Source organism: Doryrhamphus excisus, chromosome 21, assembly GCF_030265055.1.
Source record: "Doryrhamphus excisus isolate RoL2022-K1 chromosome 21, RoL_Dexc_1.0, whole genome shotgun sequence".
Lineage (NCBI taxonomy): Eukaryota > Metazoa > Chordata > Actinopteri > Syngnathiformes > Syngnathidae > Doryrhamphus > Doryrhamphus excisus.
In genome coordinates, this window is record NC_080486.1 from 5,182,915 (window position 1) to 5,196,529 (window position 13,615).

Here is a 13,615-nt window from a genome sequence, read left to right on the forward strand (position 1 = left end):
AAATTTAAGTATTAAGTATAATTAAATTTTATTATTAAACATTTAATATGACAAAATAAAAGTGCAAAAAAAAAATAAAATTAGTGTGAAAAATAGAAATGACTTCAATAAATGTGTAGAAAAATAATAAAATAAAAATAACTTCAATAAATGTGAAAAAATAATAATAAAAACTAAAAAAATGGGTCGCACCATTAATGCACGGGCAATTTAAAAAAACATCTCTGTGTAAGTGTGCGTTGATTTTAAAGGTAACGTGCTCATCATTGTACTACTAATATACCACTACATTGTAGCGTCTATAGGGGAGTTGCCGCTGGAGTATCCAGCATACCTTGCGGGTACTTTGTAAATAACAGTTAAGTGTTGTTAGCGATTAGTTCAAGGATGAACTCGGCTATTTTTTGGAGAGCCAAGAAAGAAAACAACAACAATGTAAAAATCAGTAGTAATGTTAAGAATAAAGTCACAATAGTAAAAAATAAAAAAAACGTAATCTTGCAATAAGAGTTAGCATAGTTGCAATAGGTTGCGGAAAAATGTAGAATATTTTGGGAATTAAGCCAAAATATTATGAGGAAAAAAAAGTATAAGATTATTTAAAAATAAAGATGAAATATTTGTAGCATTAAACAATGTGTTTGCCGTTTAATGAGCATCTTTCATCCAACCAATCACGGTGCTGGGCTCTGTACAGAATATGGAGATCACACAACAGCAGATAAAGTGGATGCCAGGACCCAGTTGGTGTTCCATGTGCTGACCGCTGGGCTCCAAATAAAGCAGAGGTCAGCATATGATACCCAAGGTGCATGCCTTCATAAACGGGGATTTGCATGCACGCGTGCAGACATAATGTGCCGACAGGACTCTAACTGCAACACACCGACATAACGTGATCACATCACACAACATGTCATGGATTCATTATTCCTCCCATGGGACCCTGATAGTGCCTTATCGTGCCTCTGTGGCCCTCAAAGTTATGCTTCAAATGTATCTGGTTTTGACTTTTTGTAGTTGGGAGCTGATATTTTCCTGAAACTTACCTATATTCAACTGCTGATTACTAAAAACAGATGAAAGACTAATCTTTGTTTAAAGTTACATTTACATTTGTATTACAAAAGGGAGAAAAATCGGACATTTTGAGAATAAAAGTGGTAAATTTTCCAGAATAAAGTCGTAATAATACTTTTCATCATGTCGTATGTGTCAGAGGGAAAATAGAGCATAGTTCTTTCGGAAGGAAGGAAATATTCGTCTTGCTTCAGGCAAGCTTTTATTTATAAGGTGGCAGCAAAACTCATGGTGTCATGTTATAAACAACATTAACATCATCACACAGCAACTTAACACCCAAAAGTTACGATTCATTCATTCATTTTCTACCGCTTATTCTCACAAACAACCATTCACACTCAAATTCATACCTATGGACAATTTGGAGTCATCAATTAACCTAGCATGTTTCAGCAAAGTTGCACACAAACATATTAGCACGGGGTTAGCATCATCTCACTTCCGACTTACCCCGCCCACTCCCTTTTCATAGCTGTCTCAGGCAATGCCTGTAAGTTACAACTTTGTAACAAGTTTGTTCTTGTAAATTTACGACTTTATTCTTGTAATATTACAAGTTTTTTTCTCCTTTATTACGACTTATGTGACCTTTGGCGTTGGAGTTTTTTTTCGCACAAATGTACAACTTTTATTCTTATACATTTAAGACTTTTCTCATAAATTAACACCTTTTTTCTCATAAATGTATGACTTTTTTGCAATTGTTTTGGTAGATTTACAACTTTTATTGTCTTCTCATAAATTCTTTTTTAAAAACTTTTTTTTCAGAAATTTGAGACATTTTTTTGCAAACTTCACACTCAATTTACAACTTTTATTCTTGCAAATGTACAATGTTTTCCTCATAAATTCACAACTTTTTTTCTTTGAAATTCCCAACTTTCTCAAATGTATTATTTTTATGCAAATTTACCACTTTTATTTTCATATTTAATTATTTGAGACTTTTCTCATAAATTAATTATTTTCTTCATGAATGTACGAATTGTTTTGGTAGATTTACAACTTTTATTGTCTTCTCATAAATTCCAAACTCTTTTCTCAGAAATTTAAGACATTTTTTGCAAACTTCAGATTCAATTTACAACTTTTATTCTTGCAAATGGACGACTTTTTTCTTGTAAATTCACAAGTTTTTTCTCAGAATTTCTCAACTTTTTTCCTCAAATGTATTATTTTTCACGCAAATTTAACACTTTCATTCTCATACATTTAAGACTTTCATAAACTTCATAAATGTACGACTTTTTTTGCAAATTGTTTTGGTAGATTTACAACTTTTATTATTGTAAAATGTATGACTTTTTTCTAGTCAATTTGCAACTTTTTTCGCACAAACTTACAACTTTTTCCGGCATAAATTTACGACTTTTATTTTCGTAAATTTTGGATTTTATTCTCATAAATTCATGACTTTTTGCATATAATTACAATTTTTATTCTCACAATCTCAGATCCTTTCCCCTCCAATGTGGCCCTTATTTTACTAAATAAAAAGGTGATTTTTACCCGACCACTCATCACAGCTATCATCATTCGACATTGAGTAGCATTCTTAAGCGACGATATCACAGGATGTAAGCACTATATTTATGCACTACACACAACAAGCGACAACATATTCAATCCCAGTTAAGACTGCTGGAAACGGTCACTAGCGTTCAGTCAATAATGTGTCGTCAAAACCACTGCATCCTCTTTCCGACACTTGTTAGTCAATGTCCCCAGATACATTGTTTTGTAACGCTCATCATCATAAGGGCAGGCTATTTTCCCACTTTGAATGAACGCACATTAGTCACACAATCTTCCTTCACGGCTCTCAACAACACAGCGACAACACAACACAACACATGGCCTCAATGTTTAGTGGGCTGCTTCTAAAGGCTCTGATATTGGATCACAACAACAACAGCAGTATACGCTAAAGTCCGACAAAGTCATTGCAGCTGAGTGTAAAACTTGTCATGCACAAGTTTCCCGTGCTTGCACAGAACCGGGGAATCTTAATACTAACCAACCTCAGCGTGCATTTGAAGACAGATTTTTGCAACACCACAACTTCCTGAAACATCCACCGCGCGGCAAATAGTCATTGGCTGTAGCAGAAATGAGCTAGCCCCTGCGCTAAACGCTTCATTGAGCCCTCGCTACATTGTGTTCTTCTTATAACCGTTCACTGAATCATGTTATGTTATTTTGTAAAACCTTTTAGCCGAGTCCTGCAAGTATCTCAACAAAAAAAATCTCAACTCAAGTTGCAGGCCAGTTTGTAGTTCCCATTGTCAACACAGCAACTGACGCTTAACGACCATGAATGAATACACACTTAGCTATGTTATCATAAATACATCAGCGCAGTTTAATTTAGCATACAGGCAATAACAGCACCCTAGAAACCATCAACCTGTTGCTATAGAGGGATCCTTGTATGCAGTACAGGACACACCTTGAATTTAAATGAAGGGGGAAAAAACCTGCGAAAGTGTTTTTATTGCTATATTAAATAACACATAAGAATGCTAGCATGTCATTTGAATAGTCAGGTACAAAATGTTAAGTCTGTTTAGGGCTTGACCAAACAGACGGGGGGGTTGATGCCAATATCGATATTAGGGAATGATATCATCGTACAACGTAAACTACACTACAAAAAGTACAACTTTTTCCCCACACATCTATTGAAGGTCCTTGCTGTACGGCGGTCGAGTGGTTAGCGCGCAGACCTCACAGCTAGAAACATGCTAGGTTAATTGCCGACTCCAAATTGTCCATAGGTATGAATTTGAGTGGGAATGGTTGTTTGTGAGGATAAGTGGTAGAAAATGAATGAATGAATGGTACCTTTTGGGTGTTAAGTTGCTGTGTGATGATGTTAATGTTGTTTATAAGATGACACCATGAGTGAGACTAGTGAAAATGAATGAATTATTATTACGTTATATATATATATATTAGAGGCAACAAAGGGGACTCAGTTATGTAGCCGCCGGGCCCCCCCCCACCCCACCTCCTGGCCCCAGCATCAAGGTGCGGTGTACCTGTTTTTGAACACTTGACCTCCGTAAACAGACAAAGTATGCTGCCATTGTTCAGCAGCGATGACAACGGTCCTGTAAGGAACTATACTGAAAATAAAGACTTCCTGTTGCAATTGTGGGCTGCATGACGGATGAGTGGTTAGTGCGCAAGCCTCACAGCTAGGAGACCGAGTTCAATTCCACCCTCGGCCATCTCTGTGTGGAGTTTGCATGTTCTCCCCGTGCATGCGTGGGTTTTCTCCGGGTACTCCGGTTTCCTCCCACATTCCAAAAACATGCTAGGTTAATTAGCGACTCCAAATTGTCCATAGGTATGAATGTGAGTGTGAATGGTTGTTTGTCTATATATGCCCTGTGACTGGCTGGAGCCCAGTCCAGGGTGTAACCTGCCTCTTGCCCGAAGACAGCTGGGATAGGCTCCAGCACCCCATGCGACCCTCGTGAGGATAAGTGGTAGAAAATGAATGAATGAATGAACATCTATTCAATGACCCATGTCCAGAAGACAGATCCTTTAATCCAAAACCTTTGATATATATATATTTTTTACATTTTTCCCTTGATTGTAGATGCTTTGATATCAAAGGAACAAAAAGTAAATGTTATTAATTGTGATATAGTTAATCTTCAACAGCTAAAATAATACATAAGACTAAAAATAACCAATCACTATATTGTCTATATTACTATGGTACCCATTATGTCATTGTATGGTCATATTACATCGTACTTCGGTACATGACAAAAAAAATTATAATTTTTTTTAAATAAAAAAAAATGAAAAAAATAAAATTAATAAAATAAATTAAAAAATAATAAAATAAAACTAAAATTACAAATAATAATAATAATAATAAAATAATAAAATCAAAATTATATTAGGAAAGCAGGAAGTGAACAAACATTTACTGATTGTAAAAGTACCAGATGGAGGGGTAGGATTTAATAAGCTTTGCTTCTTCCTACTCCTTTTGGACATGTGGAACTGTGAACTGATTATGTGATGCATTCAATTGTAATCTGATGCATGTTCAAATGAAATTAAACCATTACCATTACCATAATTAGAATCGTTTGCATACATTTTTTTAATCCCGCCTTAATAATTGTAAAAACAAGATGGTGTCTATTGAGGGTACAATTTTGCATACTTGTCAACCATCCCATATTTTACCCTTCTTCCCTTGAACTTTGATGGTAAAAAGTGAAAAACACAACACAGCAAGTAGTCAAAGGTAAAAGGACTACAATTTCCTTCATTTTGGCTGACTTCAAATATCCCATTGTGGCCCTTTTAAGTGTATCATCCGGGTACTCACAGTAAACTTTCATGTATACCCCAACATCTCGCGCACTCAAAACGCCAAGTGCACGCAGTGCGCCAATTGTGACGCCGACAATACAAAGAGATAAAGACCCCAAGTGACGGGTAATCCACGGGTGGCTCGGAGAGATAAGAAGTGGGACACCGAGTAACCGCCGGCTGACTCACCGTACTTGTTGGGCTCTCTGTTGTACTCAAGAATGGGCACCGCGGCGTTGGGGTCCTGCGGTTCCAACACCGGGTCCTCTTCCTCTAACTCCCCGCCTGTGAGCCGTGTCGTCGGGTCAACAACCGAAGCCGGCTGCTCCTCTTTGTCGGCGACCCCTCCACCCCCGTCAACGGGGACTACTACAAACCTGTCGCCCATGAATATTCCCTGTTGTTTTGCACCCGAAATGGAGGTGAGGGAGCCCGCCGGAGGAGTAGTGTGGTCGGCGGTGGCAACAGGCGAATACACTGGACCCCTTCCAAGCCACCATTGATTACTGTACGCACGTGCCCGCCCTCGGCCTTCGCTTATTGGACGACAGGACTTAGACCCGCCCCCTAGGAAGTGGCTATTAAAATACAGTGTGATTGTTGTCATTATTTACTTCCTGTTAACTAAATTATAAAACAATATATTAAACTTACACACAGTGAAACAGTGCAGCAACAAAGTTTAAAATTAAAAATCATATTAAAACATTAAAAATTCTTCAAACTGACATCCCTCTACTAGCAATAAGGACATTGAAGTGAAATTATTTGCTCACACAACATTATATGAATATTTTAATATAAAACAAACTCCTCAAGAGAGAATGTTGTGGAAAGAGTCCAAGAGCAGCAGAGACAGTAATCAGTAGACTGCAGCCGCATCGAAAATAGACAGCTGGCAGAACTGTTACAAGACCCCCCAGAAGGGGGGGTTAAGGGGGGGGGGGGGGGCGCTGAGTTGATTAACACTTCAAGTCACTTCAATTTTTAAAATTAAAATGTTACAAAAGGCCAACAAAAGTAAATTGTCTGCACATAAAATATGCATTTATATAAAAAATATATTAATACTTAATATATTTAAATTAATTATATTAAAAATAATTAATTCTTTATTTTTTATTTTTTTTATTTTATAAATTTTAAGGCCAAATGACGCCATTGGTCCTAGATAATAAAAATAAAATACATGAAAAACATTTTCTTTATGATATTATGATTATTTTTGCCTTTGTGTCCGTACGCCTTTTGAACATTGCATTGGTCAAAAAAATAATAATAATAAAATGTAAAAAAATATAAAATTATTGAGGGGGACTCATGAACATAGATTTAAAAAATTTAAAAAATCAATAAAAAATATCAAATTATTTAGGGGGGGCTCAAGAACTAAAAAAGGCCTAATGATGCCACTGGTCCTGGATAATATAAATAAAATAAAATAAAATTTAGGGGGGCTCAATGACATTTTAGGGGGTCTGAAGTCACCCTGAAATAAGCCTAATGATGCCACTGGTCCTGCATAATATAAATAAAATACATGAAAAACAATATCGTAAATGATATTATGATTATTTTTGGTCAAAATAATAATAATAAAATTTTAAAAATATCAAATTATTGAGGGGGACTCAAGAACATAGATTTTTTTTAAAAATAAATCAACATAAAATTATTCAAGGGGGGCTTAAGAACATTTTAGGGGGACTGAAGCCCCCTTAAAAAAGACCTAATGGCTCCACTGGTCCTGGATAATATAAATAAAATACATGAAAAACATTTCCTTTATGATATTATTATTATTTTTGCCTTTGTGTCTGTACGCCCTTTTCCAATAACACCTCTTGGACATTGCATTGGTCAAAAAAATTAAAAATAATAAAAATTTTAAAAATATGAAATTATTGATGGGGTCTCAAGAACATAGATTTTATGTAAAAAAAAAATAATAAACACAAAATTAAAAAAATTGATAAAAAATATGCAATTATTTAGGGGGTTCTCAAGAACATTTTCGGGGGACTGGAGCCCCCCTAAAAAAAACCTAATAACGCCACTGGTTCTTGATAATATAAATAAAATACATGAAAAACATTTTCTTTATGATATTATGAGAACATAGATTTTTTTGTAAATTAAAAAAAAATCGATAAAAAATATCAAATTATTTAGGGGAGGCTCAAGAACATTTTAGGGGGTCTGAAGCTCCCCTAAAAAAGGCCTAATGATGCCACTGGTCCTGGATAATATAAATAAAATACATGAAAAACATTTTCTTTATGATATTATGAGAACATAGATTTTTTGTAAATTAAAAAAAATCTATTAAAAAAATCTATAAAAATATCAAATTATTTAGGGGAGGTTCAAGAACATTTTAGGGGGTCTGAAGCCCCCCTAAAAAAGGCCTAATGATGCCACTGGTCCTGTACAATATCAATAAAATACATGAAAAACAATTTTTTAAATGATATTATGATTATTTTTGCCTTTATGTCCATACACCCTTTTCCAATAAGACCTCTTGGACATTGCATTGGTAAAAAAAAAATAAAATAAATAAAATTTAAAAAATATCAAATTATTGAGGGGAACTCAAGAACAAAGTTTTTTTGTAAAAAAAAAATTAAAAATCAATACAAAATTTAAAAAAATCTATAAAAAATATCAAATTATTTAGATAATATAAATAAAATACATTTAAAAAAATGTTTTAATGATATTATAATAATTTTTGCCTGTGTGTCCATACACCCTTTTCCAATAACACCTCTTGGACATTGCATTGGTCATCTTGTTGAAGATGAAGGGTAGATGCAATAGCAACACAGCATGTGAGATTGACAACTTGTAATCCTTCATGCTCATGTTATTTTACTCATCCCCTGCCAGACTCATCATCTCGGAACAGAATGAAATGCTGATCATGACGTGTTTGAATCGGGGCGGGACAGATGCGGCTTTCACAGCACAGACACACTTAGCACAGCTGCAACCATTGTGGCATGTTGCTAATGGAGGACTGCTGTGATCCTCGTGTGCTGACCGCTGATACCAAATCATCAAATGCTGATTAGAGTCCTCGTTGGGTTTCCATCTGTCGTTCTTATGTTCATTTATGTTAGCTACGAAAGTGAAAAGTTAACACTTATTTACAAGGAAGAACTGCTATAGTAACTAAAGTAACTAAATTTATATAAATATTAGGAGTTTTTATTCTTAGAATTATTATTTTAATACTCTGTCAGGCATTGCCTGAGACAGCTATGAAACTTATGTCACTTTCGGCCTTGGGCAAAGGTTATTTTATCACCTTTTTCTCAAAAATATACAACTTTCTGAATTTGTGATTTTTTGAGGGGAGAAATTTATGACTTAATTCTCATAAATTTGAAGTGTTTTTGTGTAATGTTATGAGCTTTTTCTCATGAATTTATGATTTCATTCTTGTTATATATTTTCTTGTAAATTCCTGAGAATAAATTTGTAAATTTGCGAGATTTTACATTTTGAAAATGTACTCATAATTCTCATAAACTTTTTTGTTTTAATAATAAGTAATAATAAGTCATAATAATAATAATTTTTTCTCATACATTTGTGACTTTATTCTCTGAAATTTATGAACAATTTGTGAATAATTTATGAGAATAAAGTCATAAAATTACAAAAAAAGGTATGACTTTTTTCTTGGAAATTTACAACTTTTATTTTTTTAATGTACTCCCATATTTATTAGAAAATTACTTTATTCTCATGAATTTACAACTTTTTCCATAATAATTAATAGGTAATAATTTACAAGTCATAAATTTATAAGAAAAAATAAATATAAATAAATAAAATAAATAAATAATATTAATAGAATTGTGACTTTATTCTTGTAATTATTGTTCTCATGAATTTACACGAATAAAGTCATACATTTATGAGAAAAAACTTGTAATATTAATAAATTTGCGACTTTATCTTGTACATTTTTTCTCTGAAATTTACAAGAAAAAAAACAACATTCAGAGAAAAAAATAATTCTGAGAATTTGTTAATTTTTATGTTTTTCTCGAAAAGAGTAGAAATTCATATTAAAAAGTCATAAATTGACAAGAAAAAGTTATGCATTATTTATTCTCATAAATTTACACGACATTACATTCTCATAAATTTTTGAGAATAAAATTGCACATTTTTTGAGAAAAAACTCACAATATTACAAATTTGTAAATGTATGAGATATATAGATATTATTGAGATATAAGTGGTAAATTTCCCACTTTATTGTCGTCATGGTACGAGAAAAAGGATGCACATTTAGATAATTAAGTTATAAAAGCCAAAAATTCTTAACTCTCCCTCTGACTCAGATGGCATGTGACACTACGACTTAATTATCATAAATTGACCACTTTATTCTCGCAATATGACAAGTTTTTATTGTGGAAATTTTGTATTTTTAAATCCAACATAGCCTAGTTAAAGAGTCAAGCGTTGGTTCTCCACAGGGAATTCTAGCAATGATTATGGAAGCGGGAGGAGACTCGTTCATCTTGTTTTTGTTTGCCTGCAGATGCCGTGCTCATTTGTAACGAGATCCCTCGGGCCGCCGGGTTCCTTCGGGACTGGGACTGGGATGTGTGTGCTGGAGACAAATGGAGTACACAAGTACACCTTGCATCTGTGTCAAAATGTCAGCTTAGCACAGAAGACACATCTCAGTCCCCGTTAATGGGTAATAATTTATGTATTTCCCACTTTGTTCAGTGGTCCATGAACGCACCGTGAAATGATATGTATAGCAAAGATCTGGATGTGTATTACTAGTATTACTCGAGAAGCTAACAAGGGGTTGTTTTTTTTGTCACGCATAGGACAACACCGACCTCTAGCGTTTGGCTGAGGAATTGCAATCAACAAGCCCCTCAGGCGCATCTTATCAAACATCTCTGAAAGACACGCGCCACTACAAAACTCGAAGTCTAATTTTGCTAGCTAATTTCATTACTGGAGGAATCGTTTTGTAAATAAAATAATAATTTTGTTCAAACCAAAATAAGTGTAACTGCCTCTCAGTCAGTGTATGCGGTCAGTTTTAAGTTCCTACCTATTTTTTGTTTTTTGGTTCCTACCTAGGTGCATATAAGTCAATGAGGCGGAACTAATATTCCGTAACATCGTCGTTTCCACACGTGCACGTTTAGTCGTTATAGTGCCCCTTATCAAACATCTCTGAAAAACACGCGCCACTACAAAACTCAAAGTCATTGCTAGCTAATTTTGCTAGCTAGTTTTGTTAGCTAATTTCATTACCGGAGGAGTCGTTTTGTTACTAATTCGAGTACTTTCTGGGGAAAAGGAACTAGTAACTATATGTAATTACTAGTTTCCTAAGCAATTTGGGACAGGTAATGAAAAAAAAATAATGGATAGGTTTGAAGAATATGTTGTTTGAACCAAAATAAATGTAACTGCCTCTCAGTCAGTGTTTGCGGTCAGTTTTAAGTTCCTACCTATTTTCGTTTTTGGTTCCTACCTCGGTGCATATAAGTCAATGAGGCGGAACTAATTTTCCGTAACATCGTCGTTTCCACACGTGCACGTTTAGTCGTTATAGTGTCCCTTATCAAACATCTCTGAAAGACACGCGCCACTACAAAACTCAAAGTCATTGCTAGCTAATTTTGCTATTACTGGAGGAGTCGTTTTGTTACTAATTCGAGTACTTTCTGGGAAAAAGGAACTAGTAAATATATGTAATTACTAGTTTCCTAAGCAATTTGGGAAAGGTAATGAAAAAAAATGAATGGATATGTTTTAAGAATATGTTCTTTGAACCAAAATAAATGTAACTGCCTCTCAGTCAGTATGCTGTCAGTTTTAAGTTCCTATCCATTTTCGTTTTTTGGTTCCTACCTAGGTGCATATAAGTTAATGAGGCGGAACGGATTTTCGTAACATCGTCGTTTCCACACGTGCACGTTTAGTCGTTATAGTGTCCCTTATCAAACATCTCTGAAAGACGCGCCACTACAAAACTCAAAGTCATTGCTAGCTGATTTTGCTAGCTAATTTCATTACTGGAGGAGTCGTTTTGTTACTAATTCGAGTACTTTCTGGGGAAAAGGAACTAGTAACTATATGTAATTACTAGTTTCATAATCAATTTGGGACAGGTAATGGCAAAAATGAATGGATATGTTTTAAGAATATGTTCTTTGAACCAAAATAAATGTAACTGCCTCTCAGTCAGTGTATGCGGTCAGTTTTAAGTTCCTACCTATTTTCGTTTTTTGGTTCCTACCTAGGTGCATATAAGTTAATGAGACGGAACTAATTTCCGTAACATCGTCGTTTCCACACGTGCACGTTTAGTCGTTATAGTGTCCCTTATCAAACATCTCTGAAAGACGCGCCACTACAAAACTCAAAGTCATTGCTAGCTAATTTTGCTAGCTAATTTCATTACTGGAGGAGTCGTTTTGTTACTAATTCGAGTACTTTCTGGGGAAAAGGAACTAGTAATTATATGTAATTACTAGTTTCCTAAACAATTTGGGACAGGTAATGGAAAAAAACGAATGGATAGGTTTTAAGAATATGTTGTTTGAATCAAAATAAATGTAACTGCCTCTCAGTCAGTGTATGCGGTCAATTTTATGTTCCTACCTATTTTCGGTTTTTGGTTCCTACCTAGGTGCATATAAGTTAATGAGGCGGAACTAATTTTCCGTATCATCGTCGTTTCCACACGTGCACGTTTAGTCGTTATAGTGTCCCTTATCAAACATCTCTGAAAGACACGCGCCACTACAAAACTCAAAGTCATTGCTAGCTAATTTTGCTAGCTAATTTTGCTAGCTAATTTTGCTAGCTAATTTTGCTAGCTAATTTCATTACCGGAGGAGTCGTTTTATTACTAATTCGACTACTTTCTGGGGAAAAGGAACTAGTAACTATATGTAATTACGAGTTTCCTAAACAATTTGGGACAGGTAATGGAAAAAAATGAATGGATAGGTTTTAAGAATATGTTGTTTGAATCAAAATAAATGTAACTGCATCTCAGTCAGTGTATGCGGTCAGTTTTAAGTTCCTACCTATTTTCGTTTTTGGTTCCTACCTAGGTGCATATAAGTTAATGAGGAGGAACTAATATTCCGTAAAATCGTCGCTTCCACACGTGCACGTTTAGTCGTTACACTCATACAAAATAAGCATGTCACATGTAATATTACATTAGAATACACTTGGATTTAATGGTGCTTCGTTTTAAATGTGTAACGGCTGCCCTCTAGTGGCAGAACGACGCAGTGTTGACTACTGTGAAACACAGTCGCTCAGTTTCATATCTACAAATATTACAAAATATATATTTTATATATTTAATAGTCATTTTGACTTGGTATGCAGTTTGAAAAGTGTTTTTCTGCGATTATTTGAATAAAAAATGCATAAAAAATACCAACAATAATACCAACTTACACATCTAAATCATTATTTATGAATACAGTGAATTATTTTTCATAGTATGTTTATTTTAACAGAGGGAGACCATAAAACAAACAAGAAATAACACTAAATAAAGGTTATACATTCATTTGTATGTGATTGAGTGAAATACACATGGACAGCCGGCAGGGGGCAATAAAATGCAATTAAGTCAGACGTCTCAATTCAGCATTCATGGATTTTTTTGTGTTTTTTTTTTTAATTAATGGCAAAATTCTCAATTTTGTGCTTAATTTTATACATAGGTAATTTATTGGACTTTGTGGGTATCAAAATAAAAGCATACACAATAAGAAAATGGAAAACAATACAATTTATAGTCCTATATAACAATACCCAGCATGCCTTGCGGGTGAATATGAGTATAAAATTGTATTGTGGCATCTCAATTACCCACTAACAGGAAATGGCTTGAAACGTTACATAGCTGAAGTAAACCTACGTGCCTTTTAAAAACGGCGTTGTATTCCGAGCTGGTCCCTTGTGATGTCACAGACGCCCCGACAACCACGACAGGAATTCTTGTTACTCCAGTTCCATTCTGTCGTGCATGCATAGCTTTCATATGCTCTGCTTAACGTGCACGCTGTAAAACTCTGACACATATTCATAAAAAACGGTGAAAATGTACAAAAACTGTGGTTATTTCCATACATGGATCTGTTTATGTTTATGTTTGGAATGT

The 13,615-nt window shown here is 34.5% G+C and overlaps 1 protein-coding gene across 4 annotated transcripts in view; it reads right to left on the reverse strand.

Moving 5' to 3' along the window:
- Positions 1-5,929, reverse strand: part of slc12a7b (solute carrier family 12 member 7b) — a 60,304-nt gene extending 54,375 nt beyond the window's left edge. For 3 of the 4 annotated variants that reach the window (XM_058059570.1, XM_058059566.1, XM_058059565.1), the window contains exon 1: positions 5,617-5,929. In XM_058059570.1, coding sequence (XP_057915553.1) covers positions 5,617-5,815 — 199 coding nt within the window. In that variant the 5' untranslated portion in view covers positions 5,816-5,929. The remainder of the gene's footprint in view (positions 1-5,616) is intronic. The other variant, XM_058059571.1, reaches the window with a different exon arrangement.
- Positions 5,930-13,615: the final 7,686 nt, after the last annotated feature.